Source organism: Typopeltis vanoorti, chromosome 6, assembly GCF_054136105.1.
Source record: "Typopeltis vanoorti isolate ZY-2024b chromosome 6, IOZ_Tvanoo_1.0, whole genome shotgun sequence".
NCBI lineage: Eukaryota > Metazoa > Arthropoda > Arachnida > Uropygi > Thelyphonidae > Typopeltis > Typopeltis vanoorti.
This window is the reverse complement of record NC_143554.1, coordinates 110,538,153-110,564,386: the sequence shown is the minus strand read 5'-3', so window position 1 is coordinate 110,564,386 and position 26,234 is coordinate 110,538,153. Positions and strand designations below refer to the sequence as shown.

The 26,234-nt window shown below is 33.9% G+C and overlaps 1 protein-coding gene across 1 annotated transcript in view; it reads right to left on the bottom strand.

Moving 5' to 3' along the window:
- Positions 1–274: 274 nt before the first annotated feature.
- LOC150105805 (uncharacterized) overlaps positions 275–26,234 on the bottom strand; it is a 45,556-nt gene continuing 19,596 nt past the window's right edge. The window contains exons 2-3 of the mRNA XM_090393594.1: positions 7,212–7,409; positions 275–1,982 (exon numbers count right to left, since the gene is read on the bottom strand). Coding sequence (XP_090249720.1) covers positions 856–1,982; positions 7,212–7,409 — 1,325 coding nt within the window. The 3' untranslated portion in view covers positions 275–855. The remainder of the gene's footprint in view (positions 1,983–7,211; positions 7,410–26,234) is intronic.

The following is a 26,234-nucleotide window of genomic DNA, read 5'->3' as shown; positions in this document are numbered from 1 at the left end:
TTTTTAAATTTATTTTTCGAATTGTCAGAGAAAACATGATTGATTAATAACATTTCTGCCTATCAAGGCTTTTTTTTTGTTTTTGTTTTGTAATATGGAGAGTGATTTTACCGTTGGTGAATTGAACTCCAACATCCCATGCAATAAGTCCCCACAGCTCTGTTATCGAAATCAATTTCCTAAATTGGCTAATGTTCATCATTTAGATATTCAACAGTGCATAAAACTATTTCAGAGATCAGTCGATAATTTTTTTGTATTAAAACCACTAACAGACAATTAATTTTAATCTTTATTAACCGTTATCCGGTCCATAAAACTATACATACATACATACATACAAAAACGAACACATACAATGATTTTAATGTTTCTTGGTGATTTACGCTTCTGTTCTTTTAAGTTTGCGTCATTCACTTAGCAAACAGATGCTTTTCAAGAAACGTCATGGAAAAACAGACTGGAATAAAATTTACAACGTATTCGTGACTGATTGAAACAAAGAAACTATCACAAAATCTTAAAACGATTTGACTTATGCATAAAAATGTAAAAGGAAGAAGGCACTTGGTGAAAATGTTTGATGCTTATCGAGCATCCATTTCTATGGCAATCCTGCAAGCATCGCGATGGCAAATTATAACTGAAGTGCAGGTCCTCTATTCCTCTTGCAAAGTTCTTGTTGCCATTACAGTTAAACGATGATGAGTTCACTGTTTGGTTTCATACACATGGGGGATGGATGGAAGAGGAAGCCCTAAATGCTGCGTCGCATTATTGTTTCAGTATATAACAAACACTTGATAAAGCGTAAAAGTGCTTCCCTTTCTCGCCATAAGAAGTCTTTTGCAGTTTCTAACTATTTGGCTTTGCAATACACCTCGGCACTTCTCCAATCCATGCTTGATTTCGACAGAAAAGGGCGTTTGCGTGAGGATCGTCGAACGCAAATCCACGAAGACATCGATACTTAACCTGCAAGTAACTGTTGTGAGGATAGCTTTTATTTTTTCGCGTTTCATAACGATAAACAAATGCATGAGGGAGTTGGGGAGCAATCATTGGTACTTTGTGTCCATATAAAGACTGAAAACAAGAGACGTCGAACTCATGAGTGAAGTATATGGTTGAGTTCCGATTGTCGCGATGACTCTCGTTGGTTGAAATGGATGTCCTGTTTTTGACTTCCTCAGTTGGTCGACGACGGAATTCTGCTAGTTCGTATTCTTGACGAAGGTAGGGCTTGTAAGGTTGAGAACCAACTCTAGAAGGTCTAGACATTATCTGGGGGTCTGCATTGGGCCATTTCTTAGACTTTTCCTTCCTTCGCTTCTTTTTCCCGTCATGGCGGTAACGATGACGGTCTCGTGCCAACTTGGTGGACTTTGTTCCATTGGACGGCTTAGCATAGCCGAATGTGATTAAGGATCCGTCTGATGAACCTAAACTGACGGACACCGAACCTTGCGCTGCATTACTGTCTGTATCCACAGAATTCAGTACCGTGTCCGGACGCCTTCTTTCTTTTTTTTGGCGTCGTTTCCTCTTTTCTTTGCGTATCGGAGAGGGCGGGATGTCGGAAACCCGTGTTTTTTTAATTTCCTCTAACTGCCTGTGTCTCAATTCGGCGATGTCCACTTCTTCCTTGACGAGATTCATAGGGGTTGACGAATGAGTGGGTATCCTGTTATATGGGTGAGGAGCTATAGTCAGCACCGTGCTCTCGCTATGTACTGGGGGTCTCCATAAACCGTTGATCACAGGTAATCTGTGAGGTCCGTCACCGTACGGACTAAGGGTTGTGGTAGGAGGAAGATTCTGCCGACTTCCATCCCAGTTAAAAAGCACTCTGTTGGTTTTAGCATCCTTGTGGTCAGGCGGATGTTTGCGCATACTGGGATGATCTGGAATGGTTACAGGATATCGCCCTCTTTCTGTTGAGTACGGCGAATACGAGGTTGTCGAACGGAACTCTTGATAACCTGCAAATATAAATAAACAAATTAGTTGAGAAAGATTAAAAATAAAATACCATTTTCGCAAGAAATTATTTATAAAGTTTTAAAGATATTAAAAGATATTAAAAATATTAAAAATCGGTAACCCTTGTAAGTAGTGAAGAACAGAAAAAAAAAAAAAAACAAGAAAACACCTGTTTGCCCACAAACAAAGTCAAAACTTGGTCTTTTTATCTAGCTTGGATACGAAATAAAATTCTTCCAAACAGGTTTCATCTATATTATGCTCGATTCATAATTCACTACTTATAATAATAAGATTCATTCGAAATTAAACACCTTTTATCTCTTTCATAATTTAACTATGGGGAAAATAAATGAATACATTATTTATACATAATAAATTCGTACACGCAAAAATGAACATTTAATTTCTATAATAAAATTGTATAGGACTGGAATCCTATTTTTGATATTGCAATAAAATATTTTGAAATATATGAATTTATCATGAAAAAAAGTGCAGCTATAATTAGAAGGAAATACCAGTATAAGAATAACCCATAATTTAAATGATCTTGATAGTGGTTATTTGTATGAGAAGGAAATAGTTATGAAGAAAATAAAAACTAAGAAATAATGACATGTTTGCCTGGAAAAATCTATGAAAAAATCTAGATTCAGAATGTAGCATGTTGTCTGAAGCTGAGAAACATGTTTCATCAATATATATTCTCTTTAAATTAGTACAGGCAACACTTCAGGGTATGCAAAAAGACGAAATAAGAACTATTATTAGACCCTATGCAGAAAAGATAAATCGGAGCTGTTTTATAATTATAGATAATTAGACTTGAAACTGTAAAGCAAAACAGGACTAGAGCTAGACTAATGAAACGGACAAGCTCTATTAGCTAACTATCCTTGAAAGCAGAATACAAACTACACGCAAAACACGTGATTGGTTGAGCTATTGAACGAAGTTGCCGGTGGTTATGTTTTAATTACTTTGGTAATTAATTGTCACTTTTTTAAATTCAAGATAAATCGGGTTTCTAATTATTTATGACTAATTGAGTTCATGCCAATTTCAGCGTATCCGTGCAGGCAGGAAAAATATCACCTGACAGAGTATTCGAATTCCAACTTTTACAACTGCCGCACTTCGTTTATTGATTCTCTAACAGTTCAATTAGTATACATTTGTAATTTTTTTCTGAGAGTATTAACTAATTTAATCAATTATTCCATCCAATAATAACATTCCCCTTGAATTGTAAGGCAAATTCAATTTAAAAAAAAAAATTTTTTTAGAATATGCTTTCTATATTGATGAGTGTTTCTTATGTTACTTTATTTTTAGTGTGTGCTAATTTCTCAAAGCAGAGAACGGAAGGCATGTGATGTAATGGATTTCTAGAGATGGTTGTGCGTGGATTGTAGCTATGAACAAAGTCGCAGGGATACAGGATGCGATGGATGTACTGCATCAGGTCGATCAAAAAGGTAGGAACTGCTACATCTTAAAATGAAATGTTAAGAATATGAGTGCATTAAAATAGCATTAACGTCTATGATTATGATGTCTGGGTAGTCTAGAACTTTCATAACGCTAGATATCGGCAGAGGAATCACTCAATGATATTTTTTCCCCAGCTAGTTAACAGAGTTACTCGATCTTTTTTTTTTCCAAATAACTTTCTTTTCCCAAAAACTCGGGAAAAAAAAAATTAAATCGACTAGTGAAATCTCACTATTTCACCCAATAATGCAAGATGGCTGCAGCTCTGCAGTACTCTCCTCATAAGTTTGTAAATCGCAGGATAGACCCAGCTGCCTACTGATTTCCAAAAGTTAGAGCTGAAAGAGTTATTAAAGATATATAAAAGATTATTAAAGACATATTAATGGCATATAAGTTTTCTTTACAAATAATTACATAAAATGTGATAATTTGATTATCAGTACTTTATTTAAGTTAATTTTGTTTAAATTTTTAAATTAAAATTTTTAAATTTAAAATTTAAAATTTAAAATTTTAAATTTTATTCCGCATTCATACATAAATGTAGCCGAGCAGAAATAAAAAAAAAACTATCAAAAATGTTGCGCCTTAGAAACAGATGAATTAGAAACAATCGTGGTTAACACTGTGAATAAGAAAAAAACAGTCAGCAGCATCCTTACTGTAAACCATCTGAACTTCCTTTCCATCGGTATCTCCATAAATATAAAAATATTAAATAATCTAATTAGTTCTCGTTGGTCCAGTTTGCTATGACCGATTCAGACGATTATTCTTTATCGGGATCCATATATCATTACGAAGTTCGAAATGATTTAATTAATGATTATTACAAAGTCATTACTGAATTCACATTTTGGATGTGAGCTGCTTTTTTATAAGTGTTTTTGATCTTTAGAGAAAAGGAGCTATCAAAAGCCAAACTCACTCTCTAGTTGAAATAATTCTTGACAAACATATGAATCACGGTAAAATCTGAATAAATAATTTAGTAAAATTCAAATGGAATGATTGCAGCTGATATTAAAATTCAGAAATAAGCACACACATGCACTCAATTCTGATTTCAGCTTCAAAAATATCGGAATATGTAATAAATAGATTATCAACAAACTAATATAAATAAATAGATCAATAAAATGCACATCGATATAGCCACGATACTGGGTATGGTTGACTTATTGGGCTTTTCACCTAAAAGTGAGTTTTTCGGACTCATACAGAGTTGTAAGGGTGTTTCTTTCCACAAAACAAACTGTCCAGTGAACAGACATAATATATTGGATTCGTAGCTTTACTGACGCTTTCATATAATTTTTATTAATTACACCTTTTCGATTGACAAGCGCAGGACGTTTGATTAACAATGCTTGATGTAGTCGCTCTAATGGTTCACAGTAGATGGCTGCTGTGATAGTCTTACCTTGTTCCGTGAGTTCGTAATGAATAATTCCATGAATATCCCACCAAACGCACAACAGAACCTTTTGTGGATGAAGTGCATCTTTAGGTGTTGGAATTGGAGTTTGATTTGGAGAAATCCACTGTTTTTTGCATTTATTATTCTTATACAGCATCCATTTTTCGTCACCAGTTATGATTTGTTCCAAAAAGGAGTCATTTTGTTGTCTGGTCAACAATGAATTGCAAATCGCCCGTCTCTGTGCTTTTTTTTTCTTTTTTTTTTTCTTTTCTTTTCTGACATTTGTTTTCTGACATTTCATGCGGTACCCATACACCCTGTTTAAGAACCTTGCCACTCTTATGTAAGTGCTCTTGGACAGTTGACTATGATGAATTACGTTTCTCTGCTAATTCTTGTATGGTTTGTTTTGAATCTGATTCAACAAGTCTTAAGAGCATCGTCATCTAGAGTAAGAGGTCTTCCAGATCGAGGGCGATCAGAGAGATCAAAATTTTTTTCTGCAAATCTCCTAAACCATCGCTGACATTTGTTAACCTTCAATACGTCTCCATAAGTTGAGCAAATGATTTTGGTAGCCTCGGTAGCATTCTTTCCTTGGTAAAACAAAAACAGCATACAACACGTAAATGGTGCTCTTCAACTTTAAAGTCCGCCATATTAAAAAAAATAATCTAAAATTAAAAAAAACAAAACAGATTTTTTAAATAGAAAAGTAATGCTAATATTTAAATAAAAATCAAAATTAATAATTTATGTGTTATTTAAGAAAAAAACAATCGGCTAAAAATGACCTATTAAAAATAATTGATTACTTTCCGGTCCCCCTTATAGTTCCAATCAATTTCAGCATCGTTGAAGTGTGCGATATCTGACGTTAGATCAAAAAGCGTTTTCCATAACATTTTTAATTTCACGTAGTTTAGTATTATGAACATTTCAGAATATGTAAATGAAAAATGAATCGTTCATGTGTTTTTCATATTTCTTCAGCAAATGGCAACACTACACTACCTATTACGGTATTTTGAATATAGCTTCTTTTCTAAAGCTTTTCAAATCGCACAAATGAGGTATCGTGCGAAGCTTTAAGTGGCATTGGGAAATAGATTACTTGAGAAACTTTAAGAGACATTTAGAGGCAGATTACTGGCCCCACTATAGTGACAGAAATTTTTTTTTATCCCTAACAATAAATTGGTGATCTCAGCAGAGTGACTAATAATCAATTATGTAGAAAAATCTGGCTTATCGAGAATTTAAAACAGGTTTAATCCCGCATTTTGTGGATGCTGCTTTTCAAAGGAGATTAGCATAGAAATTAGTGGAAATAAGCACAAGCAATTTGAATTGTAAGGAGGGAAAATTGTGGTCAATCATTCGTCGCACGCACGCACGCACGCACACGCACACACACACACACACACACACACACACACACACACACACACACACACACACACACACAAAGAACAATGAATCACATATCTCAAGAATTTGGAGATTATACTGAAAAACAGCTTAAGAATTGATTTTACATTTCTATCTTCTGAAATGCTTATAGCACTACACAATTCGTTTGACTCGCCCTTGTATATCAGAGACACTGAAAACTCTTCCCACATGATCTTACTTGATGTTCTGGCCTTTCGATGAAAATATTATTGTAAAACTGAAATAAGATTCTTTATATTTTTTCAAATACTGCCATGAACAAATATGCTGCGTATACTGCTTGTCCGCGGTTAGTGTGCCCCTTCCCCAACATACAGAGAATCAAGATTAAGAAATTCTGAATAAATTTTATGGCTGAGGGTTTTAATGTATCTGCTCTCCAACCAACAGGCTGCTGGTACGAATCCCGCCTTGGTTATGGATGTTTGCGATTGTCCTTAAGTGGAAGATGAATTTCGGTCGCCCGGTGTGAGACCACTATTGGAGGCCTCTACAGTGTCATGAAAAAAAGTTCCATGTGTGGTCTCTAGCGTATGGTTTTCCGGACTACGTAAAATTGAATAAAATTGCTAAAAAATTCCTTACCACGCCCACGTTCCGATGTACTATAGGTTTATAACCTTTCATGGGTGGACGACATATAAAAGAAACAAAAAAATAAATAAAGACATTATCTGCTTAATTAGATTATTTCTGCTCTTATAAATGTATTTCACTCTTCAATTTTCATTCCGTTTATTTTTAATTCAACAAAAATTTCAAGTAATAAAGAAATAATACTTACAATTATGTATGTAAATGATCAAATAGAAGAGAATAAGTAAAATGCAAGTAGCAAATAAATCCTTACCGTTTACTGGAATACATTCAGGAGATGGATGGGTCCATTGGTGTTGGATGCAGTGGGACACTGCTTTACCTTTCATTATAAAACCTGGATGGCACCTAAAGTGAACAAGCTCACCGTCACGAAAGATGAAACTGAGACCATTCTCTGGAGCTCTTGGTGCAGGACAGTTTAAGTTATTCCAGCTTGCTGCAGTTGTACCTAGGAATAAAGATAAGTATGATCAACTCACGGGCCAGTAAAGGCATGAAGAATATGCTACTATATGTGTGTGTAATTTTTCATAACTCGTATTTTACTTTCAATTAATATAAATCAAAGTAACAATAACCGTTAAAAATTGTGATATGGACTTTAACCTGTTTCATAGGTTAAAGCTGCTTACGATTCCATAATGCAACTGAATCAACGAAATTACGTAAACGAAAGAATTTTCTGATGATAGTATAAAGCATATTGAATTGAAAACCTTAATCTTTTTTAAATAGCTATAATAAAATTAATATAAGGTTGCATTTGCGAATTAAAGGATATTAATTATATTAAGTGATGTCGTGAATGCGAATTCTCAGGTTCATTTTAATGCAACAAAATATCCATGATCAATTACGTACCAAAATTTTCAAAACAGAATTGAATATATATTTGAACGTGTATTATCAATGAGATATGCACATTAAAAAATGATGATGATGATGATGAGGGAGAGCGAGAGAGCCTAGAAGAACATTAATATCCTCGAATAACAAGTGTAAGGTTTGACATTCACAATGCATATTTTTATAGCAGTCCTATCTACAGAACGTTTAACTGATAAACGAAAAGTTGAAAGTTTATATGAAATATGCCAATACTATTTAGAAAGAAGAACGTACCTTTGGCGAGTTTCAACAGTAGATGGTTGATAATGTTCAATCTATACATTAATGACTTCAAGCAGGGTCTATCATCAGATTTGTAATTGTTTGCTGATGATGCGAAGATAGGTAGGGCAATCAGGGATGCTACTGATATTCAGCAATTACAAAATGATTTGAATAGACTGGAAATCTGGGCAAACGAAAATGGCTATCAGTTTAATGTTATGCACTTTGGCGTGATTAGAGATCCAGCGGCATATTATATTAGCGAGGTTATGCTACAAGAAACTGAAGAGGCAAGGGATCTTGGTGTATTGGTGGATAAGAATTTAAAGTTCAAAGATCACATAGCAAAAGTTGCAAATACTACTCAGGATAATTTCTATGCTGAAGCGAATCTTGACATGTAAGGATAAGGAAGTGATTTTGCCTCTTTATAAGGCTTTGATAAAACCACACTTGGATTACTGTGCGCAGATTTGCGGAAAGATCTGTGGAAAGGGTGCAAAGAAGAGTTACAAAGATTATATACGGATTATGGGATTTAGATTATGAGGACAGATTGCGAGTATGTGGATTACAGACTCTGGTTAACAGGAGAAAGAGGGGTGATATGATAGAGGTCTATATACTTTTGAATGGGTGTTATAGCATTTCAAATATGAAATATTTCGTTATATGGAAGGCGGAGAGAAAAAAAACCTTAACATCCATGGAAGTTAAGGTTGTTTTCAGTCAAGAAAGGGATAAGAGCTAGGTTTTTCTCTCAGAGAGCAGTGAGTGAGTGAGTGGAATAATTTGCCCTTAGGAGTAGTGAGTGCATCTAGTGTAAACGAATTTAAGGAAAGGTATGATAGCAGTTGGGTAATTTACGTCCTCCCTCGATGAGTCCTTGACTCCCTGGAGGTCTCAGATAATAATAATAATAATCATAATAATAATAATAATAATAATAATAATAATAATAATAATAATAATAATAATATATTAATAAAATACGAGATGTGATATAAGGTAGTGAAAATATGCGTTTTCATTACCCCTCACCAGGAGTCATCTTCCATGTAAAAAAGACACTTCTTACCCCATCAACCATTTCCTTTCGCAATTTCCAGGGCTGGTTTGTCCTTGTTCTACCATACAAAAAATCTCCCCAGCATCATCATGTAAATATCTTCCACCGCCTTTATTTTTTTATCACTGGTATATTAGGTATTCGGCCCACAATATCTCAAGAGCGAGTTGACAGATCCCAGTGGAACTATACAGAAATATTAGCAATACAGTTAATGTATGCTGTAACACGAACGATTACGATATACTATATGAGTGAAGTACTTTCTCTCTGTACTATAAAAATGTTTACAGTTCCTTAAAAAACTTGTACACTATCTATTGGATAACTATACATTTTCATACTCTGAAAAGTGAATAAATAAATAGATAGAAATTACTGATGGTAATTAGTGGACAGGGATAAGATCCTTCTTAATGCAATAACCGCATGTTATCTTTCTTGCTCGGTCTAATGGTCTGTCATGGCCAAGTAACTTGACTTCTTAGATACCAATTTACTGCTTATGGGGGGGGGGGCAGTTCATTTTGTCTAGTATGTATGTAAATTACGTGTTTTGAAATGAAAAGACAGAGTTTCCGGAAGGGAAAAGCTCTTCCACAACTGTGTGAGACCAGCTCACCCACGTTCACTTGAAAAGCCCCGATAAAGTTTCGTTGCGTCTTAGACGGGACTCGAACCAAGGTCTTTCCAACCAAAGGTTATTGTCGATACCGACTGAGCAGTGAATACTTTATGAACTATTAATGCTATATATGAAATACGAAGAATGCGCTTAAAAGAACTTTTAGATCTGAATGTTAACTCAATTAAAGGATCATCCGTAAACTATGTCATATTCTGAAGGAGGAGGTATCTTGAATGATGTTGTATTCATTACAAAACAATCAAAATATTTCGTTTCTTTGAGATGAGAACTGATTTTAAAAGTTGAATTTTTCATATTAGAAAAGCAATTTATTTTCAAAATCTTAAAAAAATCATTAAAACTTAAGAAAATTACTTATAAGAACAGAGTCCAAATACTATATTGATTTATATTAAAACATGCTGTGTGTATGTGTGTGTGTGTGAGAGAGAGAGAGAGAGAGAGAGAGAGAGAGAGAGAGAGAGAGAGATCTGGAATGCTTGAAGTTACAAAAACAGAAGAGGGTTGTAAATATATTAAAATTTACAACCCTCATTGTAAAAATTGTAAAATTAGATTAAAAATACCAAACAAAATATATAAAATAAATAAGCAAATAAAATATCCTTAGCTTACTCGCTGCACTGAAGTACTATAGGTTTATGACCTTTTCGTGAGTGAGAGTTACATAAAAATAAATACATTTATGTAGAAAACTTACATGTTGGTGTTATATGTTTTTTTTTTTTTTTAAGTGATATAGGCGTGTAAGAGGAATGTGAAAATCTGTAGCACTTCGTAAACGGGGTAAACGATCCCCCTCCAGGTTAATTCTATTTAGAAACAATGGATGCTGCTAATAAAACAAAAACGTCGTTTATACATTGTCTTCGTTTTTTTGCATGCTTTTTTTTTGTTTCGAACTGTGAAAGGAATTTAGCTGAATGCATTGCAAAACTTATAACCCTTTTCTTCTGTCATCGTAGCTTATAATGTTACGCAATTTTCATAATGGATGAGGTGTAATTAGGGTTCATATTTATCGCATTTCTTCTATGATATTTCATCTAATTTCTCCCGTTTATTTTATTTTATTTTATTTTATTTTATTTTATTTTTTTCTCTCGGGTGTGCTGTGCTCTCATTCCAAACGATACTAAAGCATGAGTTACTGTTCAATTAACCGCCCACTTCCTTTTCTGCCAGAATCATTTATTGTTGTCATTAATAATATTGTGCATGAAATAAAAAAAAAATATATATATATACTGGATATAAATAAAAGGCAGATAGTGATGTAATTTGTTGATATCTTTACTTGAATTATATTCGGGACCAGTTCTCCAATCCTAATTAGACTTATAAACTTTGCAAGTGGTGACTTTTGCAGGATTATAATACCTGATGTTAAGTTATCAAAGCATTTCGCAGATTTTTATTTATTTGGCAATTGGAAACATTTTATTACATCGGATTTTATAATGTAAAAAATAAATAAAATATAATCAGAGATATGAAATTAATAAAAAAATGAAAATAATTTTACTAATGTACTATTAAAAAACAATCTTCAGAATATCGTCAATACTGAAATGGGCAGCAAGGAAAGGCTTTTTCCCTACAGTGAATAACATTCATTGTAGGAAATTGAGATAGCACCGTCTAGGAAAAGATTTTCTTATAAAAGCTGTACAAATATAGAAATTTAAAAATCATAGCAGAAGCAAGTACGTAAGTTATGACAAATAAAGTTGCAAGCAGGATCGATGCAATTTCAATTGGTTTTAGCAAATGGGCTTCCGACAAACAAGAGGTAAGAGACCAGTGACCTTCACCATTGAAGGAGAATTCTTTTAATCATTTTGTTTGCACGTGTTGAAGGACATTTAAAGTGACATTTTATTCTGTGACAAACTGAATAATTCAGTCTGTTACTCTTATTGCACAGATAATTATATTATTTAGTAGTTTGCCGACAGCAGTCTCTGGGCAGTTGATATAATAAATTCTGTAAATGAGAAGCCTTTTATAGGTTTATATGCCTCCACCCATAAAAAAGTAAATAATAAAAATATAAAAAAATAGGTTTAGAACAGCGCGTTAAACTGACTGCCTAACATCTAAATTATTTAAATAATATATAGTTACTTTAGCGGTTTTACCTGAGGCCTATGTTTTAGAGTAATTTATACGTACTAAATGGCCGGATGTCAAAAGATGACTAAAAAAATTGTAGCCTGTTTCTATGTGGGAACAGTGCCTTGGAGAATATATTTTGGAAAGGTATATATGATTCACTATGCGATGTTTATATCTCTTGCTGGTATTAGCTTATGATGCTAGTAGATTACCACAGTTGCCCGGGCCTTTAATTATTTCTTTTTTAAAAAATTCTTTTATTATTCAGTTTTTAAGTTGGATGGTTTTTGAAGGCTTTCTCACTGTTCTCACTATGAGAAGACCAAGGCTATGTTTTGACCTTAAATTTGACCCCTGAGCGTAGTTTTTCTACAAACTGGACCTCCCATGAAATATGGCTGCCATACAAAATTTAATAATAGCTGGGTCCAACAGCTTTCTAAATATAAGTGAAAACACCATACTAGGATGAGTAATAAAATTTAGTAGGCATTGCCAACTAAATTTTATTACTCATATATCAAGGACAGATCAACAAACAGGAATACACAATATGTATAATAAACGTACCAAAAGCTGTTGCACTAAAATTCAAAGAGTTGGAGGGATTAGAGGATGGTTAATAGAAATTGGTCCTTGCAGAATCAGATAGTAGATAAGTATTTAAAAATTTAGTAAGTGATAAAAGATAATGCAAGATAAAATGGTTCTCACTGAAATTTTTCATTTGATGTAGGCGTTCAAGAAAAAGAGAGAAAAAAATTATCTTCCAGAAGAATATGCGGGATATATATCCGTAAAAATGCTACATACATCACATTTGAAGTGGGACTAGTTTATGGGATGAAGAATCAGGGATGAAGCGTCAGTTCTTCGGATTCCAATATCGATTTTTTCAAAAAAAAAAAAAAAAAAAAGCCTACTGATTCAATTCAAATAATTTTTGGGATAATTTTTTTTATGTGGCTCCCACCAATGAAAGAGTTGCTTGGGAACCTATAGAACAATCGTACCATGGACGAGTAAGGATTTTTAATCTATTTTCATTGATTTTTTTTTTTTTTTGTATTTTCATTTATTATTTACCAGGTCCGGAAACTCTTCTCTAGAGACCAAACATGGAACTTTTTTCAAGCCACTTCAGGCCTCCAATAAGCGGACTGTGGTTTCATACCAGGCGATGAAATCCATCTCCCACCTCAAGACTTTCACAAGCACCCATGCCCACGAGGGGGGGGGGAGATTCGAACCGCAGCCTGTTGGTTAGAGAGCGAATATACTAACCACTCGATCAACCAGACCGACGATAAATCTTATAAATTGAAAAAAATTGAAAAATTTAAAATATTAAAACATCGATAAATTATCTGGTTTTGATTTAAATCGGTCATTGTTTATTGGTAAAATTAGGCAGAACGGTACGAAACTATATGTTATTAATGAAACTAAATAATACTGTACAATATGCGTAATTCAAAAACAGATGTCGGTCTAGTTGTTATAATAATAAATGACGTCACTATACAAGAATACAGTTGCAAAAATAGCAAATGCTACTGTTAGTATAACAAATGGCATTTCTAAAATGCTATTTCGAAAATAAATTATTTCCATATTTGTTATCTTTCTTAGCTAAATCTTCGTTTTTCGTAGTTTTCTTTTGTGTTTTGAAGACCTCGTTTATTTTAGAACGTGTGTGTGCATTACAAGTACCATTTTTCTTTCTAAATTTCTATTTGCTGTAACTAAAATGATTAAGATAAATGGAGACAGATGAAGTTTACTACCCATAAACTAGGCTGAGCCGGTGATTATTAGATCCGTGAAAATACTTTACCTTGAAACTAATTGACAATAAAAACGCATCAGCCAGACGTCTACTGTTTAAACCATTAATGCAAACATAACTGCAGGAAAATCTTATCTTTTCTTTCACTAATTAAGAAAAATGGCATTTTAATTGAGTTAATGTTCTCTTAAACTGGATAGTCATTTCAATTTTTTTTTTTTTTTTTTTTTTTTTTTTAAATTCTGATGCAAGCTCGAACACTAACTTTTTATGGTACGGAACATGAGATTTCCTAACCCATTAATACCCACATGACGCTGTAATCCCCAGGATACGACCTTGAATTGACTACATAAAATTGTATCAAAGCAAACCAACGTTATTAGAACAAATATATAAGCAAACTTTCTTTACGAAACGGATTACCATAGCCATGCAGTTTCATATTATAATAAAATTTATAGCAGTATCACTTACTGGAATACGACGAGTATTCCTGCTAGTCTGAAAGATAAGACTGAACTAAAAATATTAAATAATTCATTAAGTAACGCTTCGAAAAGCATTCATAAAAATGGTAATGATACCACATAAAATACTGAGCTGTGTGTTTTCTAAAAGGACTGCTTTCATATCAATCAAGCGGTACTTAAAAGAGGCGTTCATTTGCAAATAAGCTATTAATGTAAACTGCTAGCATTAACCCATCTTTTTTTTTTTTTGTCCTTTATGTCCTTTTGTATCAGTGTGCTTGAAAGCAGCAATGAATATAAATGAATAAACTACGAGAGTTGCTCCAGTTGTTCTGTCTCTGAACTCTTAATCATTCCACTTCTACTGTTGATATAAGAGAAATAAGCACTCATAAATGTAAAGCCTTATTTTTGTTCCTTTAAACCATCGGTTCCCAACCGGTGGTACGCTTACCCCCCAGGGGTACGTGTTGGGCCGTTCAGGGGTACACGAAAAATAATCAGTAATGCCGGAAAAACAAGTAAAGTAAACAACATGCAAAAGGTTAGTTATGGAACAATCAATGTTTTAAGTTTGAATCACCGCTATTTTAAAAACAAGGGGTACAATTTATAGAAATGGGTTTAAAAGGGGTACACAAGTGGAAAAAAGTTGGGAACCACTGCTTTAAATTAATGTTATTTTTTTCTGCGAGAAGAAATGAATAATATTCGGCTGTTTCATTTATTAACTTACTGATATATTGACTTGAACATGATTTTATATTCAGGACTAGAGCGTGCAAGGATTTTCCATCCAGAAACTCAGATATTTCCCCTTCTCAAAACAGACAAACCAACTAATAAAAGACTCCCCATTGCTCTTAATAGTATTAAACAATCAAACAACTGCGATCAGACATTGTAAATAATGTCCTCCGATCTAGGTTACCAGAAACACAAGCTTGGTTTGCCTTTAAGTAAATAATCATTTACAAAATCAGCTGATCTCTTCCTGCTTATAGTACAAATTTAGTCATGCATCTTCTGTAGTCGTAAGTCGCTAAATGCACGATAGATGGCAGCACTAAAGTAAATATTAAAATTTTATTAAACAAGAGCAGAAAAATATAGTTACTGTTTCATGTCATTGTCATTTTTTAGCAGCTTATCGCAAAGACGCAATTAAATCAGTTTCAAATGATTTACACTTGGTCTACACAGTGTGGATGCTTCGTCTACTGCTCTGCTGTGAAGCCTCTTCAGGCGCGTCGGAAAAAATAACACTAAATCTTCACCGTGTAGATTCCGCACGTTACAATTGAAACTCGTATTCTCCCTCTTATTATGCAACTAACCGAATTCTGCAGATGAAGACAGCGATCATCCGATAAACAGACAATTGCTATGAGCACAACATACACATTGTAAGTGTTGAAGGCACGTAGTTGTCCCGAATAGATGTGAAAGGTCGGCAACACCCCTGTTTATCGCCCCATCAAATAAAAGGAATAGCTAAAGTGATACCTTGATACTTTCACATCTTTCTTTTGCTTGCATTTCCAAGAGCTACTATATTCTAGTGGTATGTAGATGAACACACTGTAGGCGGAGAGGTGGCTCCGAGCTCGTTTTATCAAGCTGAACAGGTCCGGTTGCTCTTTGTCACTGCATGTCGTCGGCCTGACCTCTCGAGGCCGCGTCCTCGTCTAGTGAGCAGGGTCCTTAAGAAGAAATTATATAAATAAACTGTGGAATGTTGCAGAGCCAGACATAGCAGTGATTTGCAGCTTAATACGGTTTAATTTTCTCCGTGGGCTCCCAGGAGTGATGAGAATAAGTGAAGACCATCTGTTTGTTCTCTCTCTCTCTCTCTCTCTCATCTATCTTCCTCTCTACCTTCCTCCCTATTGCTCTTTTTTGTCGGTGTGTAAGCTAGAAGAAAGAAGTTAGATTAAATAAACGCCTTACGGTTCTACCGCAAAATAAATGAAATTAACACCGTATATTAAGGATGTTTTACGATAGCATGGATTTTATTTTTTGAATGCAGCTTCAGGGAAGGAGTTGCTTCTACGTTAAACTCAGAGAATTACGAAAATAGTACTTGTAGAGTATTCTGTCCAGTCTACTTATTCAAAGCAATCAGATATAATCACTAAGACTGATATTTTGGCATTGGAAAATTCATGTTATATGTATATATATATATATATATATATATATATATATATATATATATATATATATATATATATATATATATATATATATATATATATATATATATATATATATATATATATATATAATAACGATATGTAATTTCTTACATATCGTTCGTATATGAAAATACGAACGATATGTAAGCAAATACAAGTGAAAATGCGTAAGTCAACAATTCAGTTTGAAACTCAAGGTTGATTAAGTACTTTAACTCACTGAGTTAAAGTACTAGACTCCTATATTTCTTAATTCAGTACGAAAAACCGAGTAACACCACTTTACAATATTACTCCTAAAAAAAATTATTTTAGAAATGGTAGAGAATAATTTCAAAAGTGTCAAAAGTTAACCAGAGCATAGAAAAACAGTTATAGCGCATACTCATACGAGCAGTTAGCACGTGACAATGCCACATTGCAAAACAATCATAATATTCACAGTGTGATGAATTTATTATTGGCCGCATGAGGCACCAGCTAGAATAAATTGTTCTTTCGTAACATCCTTCCATCGTGGAAATCAAAATGATTTTTAATAGAGTGAGGAATTATTGAAATGGAAAATTAATAAATAAATGGAAATTTACGTACAAAGAAAAGAAATTAATCAGAAAATGACATCAGAAGTCAATAATAAATAGCATCTTCTTTTCCGTTTTTGTTTATAAGAGAAGAAATAGCATCTTTACATTTCTAAAATCCAGCAAATCTGAAGAGGCATCACAGTGGTTCGGTTAGATATCTAGCAACATGATGATACAACTTTTTTATGTGCATTCCACCCAAGAAAAATTGTAAACTTATAAACCTATTAGTACCATGGGTGGACTAGGGGTTATATAATCTGAAAACCTCTTCTAAGCCACTTCAGACCTCCCAATTCGGCTCGGTATGTTGTCACTTAGTTTTACAGTTCAACCCAAATTTAAAGCTACTCAACATGAATCTGTATGGCCGATGTGCTACTAATGAAACGCGAAAAAGATTTTTTTTTTCTCTTTCATTTTAAATGAAAACGACATGAGGTAATAAAGGATGCCTTGGGATAGAATGTGTTCTTCGTGATAGAAAATATCACCAAAAATCACATGAGTAATTGGAATTAAATGTTATGCGCTATAGCAACTTGCCGACTGATTTATTCTGTATTGTCAGAACTGCAGAACGAGTGCATATCTCTTTGATCAGTAGATCACGTTGCGTTCTTTTTAAATGAATTTATTATATGTTAAATCTAACCATATTTCTTAACCTGTGAATTGGATTATTTTCAGTAAAACTGTCAAATAAAAGCGAGTTTTAGTGTTAAATTGATTCAAAGCTTAAATATATCATCGACATCAGACGAATTCCAAAGAAAATGGAGTTGTGGTAAAAATATGAAATAATAATTTGTGATTTTTTTCTGCTAGTATGGCCACAAATTTTATTTCATCATGTATCGGGTGTTTCAGGATTGTTCCCATCATTCCCAAGTGCATTTCGCTTGATTTTAAAATTGATTTTGTGCCTCATATAAATCCAATTTCACCATTTGTAGCTGGATAGTACATTGTCCAAGTACAAAGAGGTAGGATGGCTGAGGATGCTTTGGCATCCCGAAGCAAAGTCAATACGAAGACTCCATGAAGAGTCTATGTTAAACTGCTAATTTTTGTTAAAATATTGTGATGGAAAATGTAAGTAAATGTTGTTTTCTTACAAAATCATAAACAGTATCTACCTTCGCTTTAAATGGAACTAATTGAAGTTAAAAAAAAAAAAGAACCCACTGCAAACCCATGGAAAATAGTCCCTTACCCCATCCCGATGTGCCTACACTACAGGGTTAGTTATCATTCTCATAGTTTCTAATTTTCTATTCCCCCACACAAAAAAAGAAAGATATATAAAAAAAAGAAAACAAAACAAAAATACTTGTTCTTTTTTTTTTTCTTCAAAAATCTTCAAATCGCCATAGAAGGCAACGTCGCCAGCTGCAGAAGGAAATTAATGTCAATTCCAATGTATCACGTAGTGCCTTACATGAAGTGTCCATATTTTCAAATCTCAAAACTGGGACACGCAAGGAACTCAGGGAAACCTAACAGAACTCCACCCTATATGACGTCAAATGTAACGTAATGAATGGCATAATCAGTATAAAAAGTATGTAAATACTTTTTTTCGCACAAATTAAATCTGTTTTCGATAATAAGCTGTTCTAATTCTTCCATAAGAAACTGGTGGCGCTATAGTAGATTTACTGACGTAACCGTTGTGCGCTTTTTTTTATTCTTCATAATTATATTAAAAAAGAATAGTAAACAATAAAGATACCACCTTTATGATATAGCAAAAATTCTACTAATTATGATAATATAGACTTAGAGCGTAGAAAGAGTGAGCCAAGGTCTCTGTGTATCTGCGCGTATTTTAATACGCGCTCTTGAAACTTTATACATCTATTTCTAGATATCTTCTAGCTTGCTTTTGTTCGTTTTTACTTTAAGTGAAAGCCGAGGAGCTAGATTAGATTAACATAAAACTATAAAAGTTGCCAAATTTTTATCCAGAAATCATAGCAAGTTTCCATTCATCGATTTCCAATCGTAGTCGGTTTCGATGGAAACTTAACCGATCAAATTCGTGTTAAATAATGTCTATGCATAGATGTACTACTGTTAATTTCTTTCCATATACGTTAGCCCATTTCGACGAGGAAAGGCTCTTGTTTATCGCATAATTGCAAAACTTGAAGCAGTGTCGTATATTATTCAAATGACTCGAAACTTCCACATTACATAAAAGGGCACAAGAACATGCGAAGAACGCATGTTTTTAGTTCAGAATAATTTTCCGAGACGATACTATTTTACGTTATTGGTTGCCCACCGATCTAACAGCATCGCTGTTTGCAGTGACTCCTGCTCCAACATTCCACAGTCCTTTCACTTTTATTTGGCGTGACCTTGCAATTCTATAGCGATAACCGCTTCGAATAGCAGCCCTGTTCTCTGAAGAGATGCAATTTGTTGAATGTTGGTAATCTATTTTTTGCTGATATCTTCGCAGTACATTTTCCTTTTCCCGAAGAGAAAGTGCATTCTCCTTTTGCGGTAACATCACACTCGTAACAAATCCAAGACAGGGTTAGCAGCCTCTTAACCGATGCAATTGAACTTTCACATAAGCGCAACCGGATGTGGTATACAATCAACTGTTGTTACTGCATCACAATCGTGGTTTTGTTTTATTTTTTACAAAATATAAAAATATAAAATTTAAAATATTAAATTTAAAATAAAAAATATAAACTATAAAAATAAAAATATCCTAATTTACATTCACGCGTAGGCATTCGGAGGTGTCCTAAGCGTGTGTTGACTGAGCCGGTTTGCCTGTTCTGGGGGACGAAAAACCCCATTTTCCGGATGAAAAAATCCCCTACCTCCGTATGAGACCGGCTAACTCACCTTTTGTCGAAAGAGACCAGATAAAGGTTCCTCGCACCATTTACGGGAACCGAATTCAGGTCTTTCCGACCAAAGGGCTTCGTCTATATTGACTGAGCTACGGAGGCTCATACTAATGATGCTTCTTCATAGACTTTTTTTTTACTTGTACAACTATAACATGTTATAATGACGTCGATATCCTATAATTCATGTTATCATTCATATTAAATTCACTAATATTTTTCAAATTGTTGTTTTCACTTGAATAACTGTTTTTTTTTTTTTTTTTTTTTTTTTTTTTTTTTACTACTGTTGTGAATAAAGAATAGGAAACAGGATAAAAAATGTTTTTATGTGTTAGCCTTTAATAAAACGGTAATTATTTTTAGTGTCCGCTTTCTTCCTTGGGGCATCCGGTTAACGCCCAGCCACTCTTTCATCATCAGAACCATCTTCTCGTTCTTTGTTTTCCTCGATTTCTATCCCAGCAGACATTCTACTGTCCTTTTGAAATATTGGTCCTCAAGTTCTCTAAAACCACAGTTCTGTTCCACTTTATTTTTTTAATTCGATTCAAGCACGAAATAAAGAAAAAAAAACATAATGGACTTGCATTTTGTTTATTTATTTGGATGTTAATGACTAGCTCTGCAGTGGCAAGAGTTAAGCAAAGCTTTAAATGGCCCAATTTAGATGTTTCTGTAAGGATGCCTGTAACGCTTTTATCGAGCTCTAAATTCTTATTATCCACTCCCTCATCCCATTCTTCATTATTCCGGATTTTAATGCATCATAGTTATAACAACAGTTCGATGATATCCCCTTTGTCAGTTATTTTTTTAAGCGTACGGTATACGTCAACCAAGACGTCGACCTTTTAATAAATATGGATTACTTATTGCTTTAATTTAAACTATTAATTACTTTTTCATCATTTAATTATAATAAAATTATGTTAGAATCTCCAAATTTTCGAACAAATTTCTCCATTACTAGAATTGCGTTTATAATTCTGTTATGAAGTCATTCATAACAGAATCATAACTTTTCTCTTGTTCCCTCCATTTCACTTTTCTCGTAGAATGTCATCAATTTTATAGTTTTGTATAATGATTATCATTTGTTTAGCTACGACCTCTTTCATGGTGCTTGGTTTTGATCGTTGACATAGCAAGAAAACCGACTTCATTCTTCCATAAACTGTGAATTTCATTCTATGTCGTTTCTTCTTCAAGATTTAATTTCTTAAAAAAAATTGAATGCTTTCTTTAATTCATTATTGGGACGTTATCTAGGATAATAATTATCTTCCCCCAATGCATGCTAAATTATTTATTTAGCACGCGTGGGGGAAGCGATCACATTTTATTAATCCACTCGATTACTATTCGTTGAAATTTATTTGTCTATAAATATCCCGTGTTTTATGACCTATATGTTTTTATTTTGGGTGGGGGAGATGAAAAACCCAAGATTCCAGAACAAGAAAAGCCTTCTTCCTCGATATGAGACGATAATTTACGTTCATTTGAAAAATTTACGTTCATCTTTATAAAGTGTCTTCTCGTACTGGGATGGAAATCAAACCAAAGAAAGTACATATGATATCAACACACACACACACACACACACACACACGAGAGAGAGAGAGAGAGACTTATAGCTGGTCAAAAAAGGAGTCCAACTCAACAACGTTACCCACTAACCCTAAAATTTAATATTTTAGCTTAGAGGAGCTAATTTCTTCGGACACTTTATTACTAACCTACTTACTGTTGATAGGCTTGAATCTAACAGATCGGGGTCTTCGAAACGGCAATTTCAGAATTTACACAATACTTTGTCTTTTGGAACAAGAAAACATTCGTTCTGAAACCGGTACTGTAAAGGTCAAACTGATGATCACTTTTTGAGTGCAATAAGTGTCTTTTCCCATCGCATGTGTTTCGAAAACTCAATGTAGTTCAACCCGAACTGTTTTTTTGTTAGTGCATTTCATGAAGCCATTCATTACAATAATTACACTTATATTGTGCTACTTATATGACAAATGTCATTTTACATTATCTAGATCCTGGTAAATTTGCAATTTCAACAAAATGTTGACTCAGCAATTATTGCTCGAAGTAGACGTTCCTTTTATTGTCTGAGAAATCACTTCCGAAAGGAGTATTATCTATCGGGACACAGACTTCCTTATCCCTCTCAATTTCCACATCTTACGTCACCTAACGCTTTCCTGTGGATTATACTGAAAGAAAAAAAAAAAACTACTCTCTCTCGTGACCCCATTTAGGGAGTCAGCGAAGAACTTCAAACTGCCACTAAGAATGTCCTTGAACCACACACGCAACATCATTACAAAGAGCTACTCGAAACCTTCAGAATAGACTTGAACTGTGTCTCGAACGTAATGAGTAACATAGAGTGCATATAATTCACCACTACGTTCTTATCGGTTAAAAAAATAAATAAATAAATCACTCGTTTAATTATTGTTTAGGTTGGCTTTAATTTGAAACATTTTGTGAGTGATTCCAAAGTACAAATGAACCTCAAAACTGATCATTTTCATTTGTCATCGATTCACAGAATCAGATCATACTCTAATTTGTCTTTGCTTAGTCTATGAAGTTTTTTTTTTTTTTTTGGTCACGAACGATCTGGTACCAGATCTTTCTAGATCTGCTACACTGCATTTTTCTTTTCTTTCTTTTCACAATTTGTTTGCCGACTTTCAAAACAGAACCTCTGCAAATGTTTTCAAGAATGGCACGAACAATGGACTCGCTATATCAAATAACAAAAAATACTTTGAAGCTGACAGCAGTTGAGCAGGTAATTATCTTTGGAAGAAAAAAAAAATTCAGAAATTTTTGTATCGCACATCGTAGAAAATTTGAAGTAATTCTTCCCTTACGTAATACATGCATTCTATCAAGAACGTTACGATATCTACAACTGTTAGTCCCCTAGAATGATCTACGCTCTCCCTGTATACTAATTTTATTAACGAATTTGTATTCTACATAAGCAAAAATATTCGTCATTAACAACAACTTTTATAATGAAGTACTGTGTAGCAGATCCACAGGCTTCTTCTCATTTAGCTGCACTCTGCTTGCTTAGAAAATGACGGCGTGCAATATAAAAGTAAGTTGAGACCGATATATTTTGTGTTCTTCTTACATCCGATTGAATTAAGCGTATATTGTTTATTAAAATTGTTTTACTGTTTCCTAATTCATAATTCAATGTATTCAACTGATGCTCCTTATGTCCCTGAGTGTGCATCAGGAACAATAAATGAAGCTAAGTATTTGATATGCGTTACCAGTGCAAACAAAGTTCGCAGTTGAAACTGCTACGGGTTTCGAAGTATCTGTATATATGAGAAGATATCTTAGGCTTTAGTGTGTGTGTGTGTGTGTGTGTGTGTGTGTGTGTGTGTGTGTGTGTGTGTGTGTGTGTGTGTGTGTGTGTGTGTGTGTCGTTGTATTACACGAATACAACTTAAACTATGCCCAAAGGCTGTGAATCGTTTTACATTACCGTTTAAATCGAATTCCAAAGTTTTATACCTATCATCAAAATTCTTATAGTTTTAAGTACAAATTTGTTTTCTCCGCTGGCCTATATCACACGGGAAAACTTCACTTTTATAGAAAATTTCGCTAAATAGTCTTGTTATGTTCTGTTTATTGTTATGAAGTATGTTTCAAAATTATAATTGTTTAATTTATGGTCTTAAGATGTCACGCCAGTAATAAAGCTTGTTTAGTTGCACTCGCTACATTTCTTAATGATAATTCCACCCACAGAAGGTTAATTAATGTCGTGGATGTGCACAGAATTATATAATCTTAGAATCCTACCCCTTCCGACATGCAAACTAATGACCTAACACGGATCCGCATCTAAAGACCTTCACAAACTTCCATAATTGCATTTATTCCATCTATTTCTCAATGTAGTATAGCTGTAAATAGTAACAATTTTCCTACTATGCGTACATAAGTGGGAGAAAAAATAAAAGACGGGTGCCTCTATTTTTTATTTGACAGGAATGCAACTGGAGATTCAAAAACAAGCATTCGACTCGAAAAATTGTTTAAAAACCTTATTAACCATTCCTCTTCAATAATAATCCAATAGATAAGGCAGATTTTTAATTTACATCCCACTTAAACTGCAAAAAAAATTCAATTTTTTTAATTATTTGTATCAGTGTATGCGAATTCGACACAAAAAGCGATACATAAATAATTATGGGATTTTTAAGTTACCGTAGCTACCGTTACTAAGGAAGGAAAAGCAGACATTTAAAAGTTAAAAAAAAAATTAACAATTCGTAAATCTTCTCGACGCCTTCTCAAATTTTCTCCCGGTTCGTTCACGACAAATGGGGATAATTTACAGTACGGTATCCCGTACTGTAGATAAGCAATTTGTTTTGTTAACTTTTAGTAGCGCAAATTATTTTCCAATACATTATTTCAGCATCAAAGCATAACAAGCCAGTTGTACAGCTCACATTTCCTTCGCCTTCAAATCGAAAACACTTTGGTATGTTGCAAGTCTCAACAGACAAAGGAATTTAGCATAAAACGTGACGTAAGAAAAACACATCTTATTCTTATGCAGATATGTCTCATGTCATTCACCTAATCCAAATGACTGTTTGAATGCACTAATCTGATTAGCGATAGTATCTGGAGTGAGCTCCCGTTCCCCGTGACGCCTCAAGTATGAAGAGATGCTGATGTCCATAAATTAAATTTGCCCTTTTGCACTTCAACAGTTTTCTCTATTGCATATTTGCCAGCTGGCTTAGATTCTAATCATGTTGCGAAACCTATTTTACATTTACGATGCGATTTATACTTTGTATGGATAGGAAAAGAAGAAAAGAAAAAAAAAAGGAAAAAGTTTAATGATCTGTTCGTCGAAGTCTTCTTTCAGCAATAAAAGAAGACTTTTATGGCTAAAAGAGAATCTATTGGACGATGTCAAACTAACCTCGACAAAATACTGAATGAAATTTCAGCGATATAAACCGTGCATTTGTTTTCAGCCGATTGAAGAATCAAGTTGAGGTATCTGGTTAACGTTTTAGAACTATTTAAATAGAGATCTCATAAGCACACTTTAGCTTGATAAGTAGAAGCATCGCATTTCTCCTTGTGTTAGGATAATAAATCGAGTTTCATTATCTTGAAGGAAATTTTGAGATATTTATGCCAAGTGCTGAGTTGTTGATCACCATGTACGTTTTACCTGTTCCACCATGCATAAATCACGTACAGAAAAGAAAAATTCTACAACACATTATAGAAGACTATATATTCACAAACGTTTATTAATAATAATAAGAAGAAAATGCATATCAAGTAGTAGATTACGGAATGTTACTTCATTATTATTCAAATTTTTATTATTTGTTCGTTAATATCTTCCAGTCTTATAAAGACATTAAAAAGGCCGTCCTTTAACTACCGGTATTATGTTAATAAATATGCAGATTGCAAAAATGGAGTAATGGATATTTTAGAACTGTAATGAATTCAGGGCAAATGTCTCATTTGAACAACCTACCGTACTTGTTCTCAGCAGGCCTTAACGATGTTAGTCTGTTTTCAGTGACGCATGCTGCGAATAAAAAAAAAAGTGACTAACTTTTGACTGACTTGAGTAACTATAGAAACCGATACTCCCACGAATGTCGGTTTCTATAGTTACTCAAAATCTTCAAGATCTAAACATGAGAAGTTTTAGTAAATTTTAGAATTATCACATTATCAAGGTCATATTGTGCTGAAAAAAACAAAAAACAAAAAACAAAAACAAAACTCACACTAACGGCAATCTAACCACACAACCACAGGGCGGAAAAAGATTAACGAGTTGGTATACAAGGGTTCCAGACCTAGCCACTTGATCAGTTGCGCCATGATGGCTACCGACAGTTCGGGGAGATTGTTACCCCAAGATATATGGCACTCGGACCACCTTCTACTTGATCCCACGTGTGATTACAGTAAATGGTTGAACCCTTTCGAGCCACAATCGCTCCCTAGACATTTACAAATCCCATTAAGGACCAGTTCTTGTACCTTCGTTGTGTTTTTGCCCTCCTCAAACTTGACAGCTCAGAGTTTTTTTTTTTAAGAAATTAAACAGCAGTAAAAAACAGAATCCAGTTGTAAGCAACTGAGTCGCTAGACAGGACACAGATGCACAGATGTATTTCTAAAAAACTGGACAGAAGGTTTGCTGATACAAGGAAGGGGATCTAATCTTCTGGTCTTGTCTCCTTTAGCCCATCCATCATCATCATAATCTTAAACATCATCTACTTCATTTCATACGTTACAATTCATATCTAAATCACGACAGCAAACTGGTTGGGAGCTGCAAACCA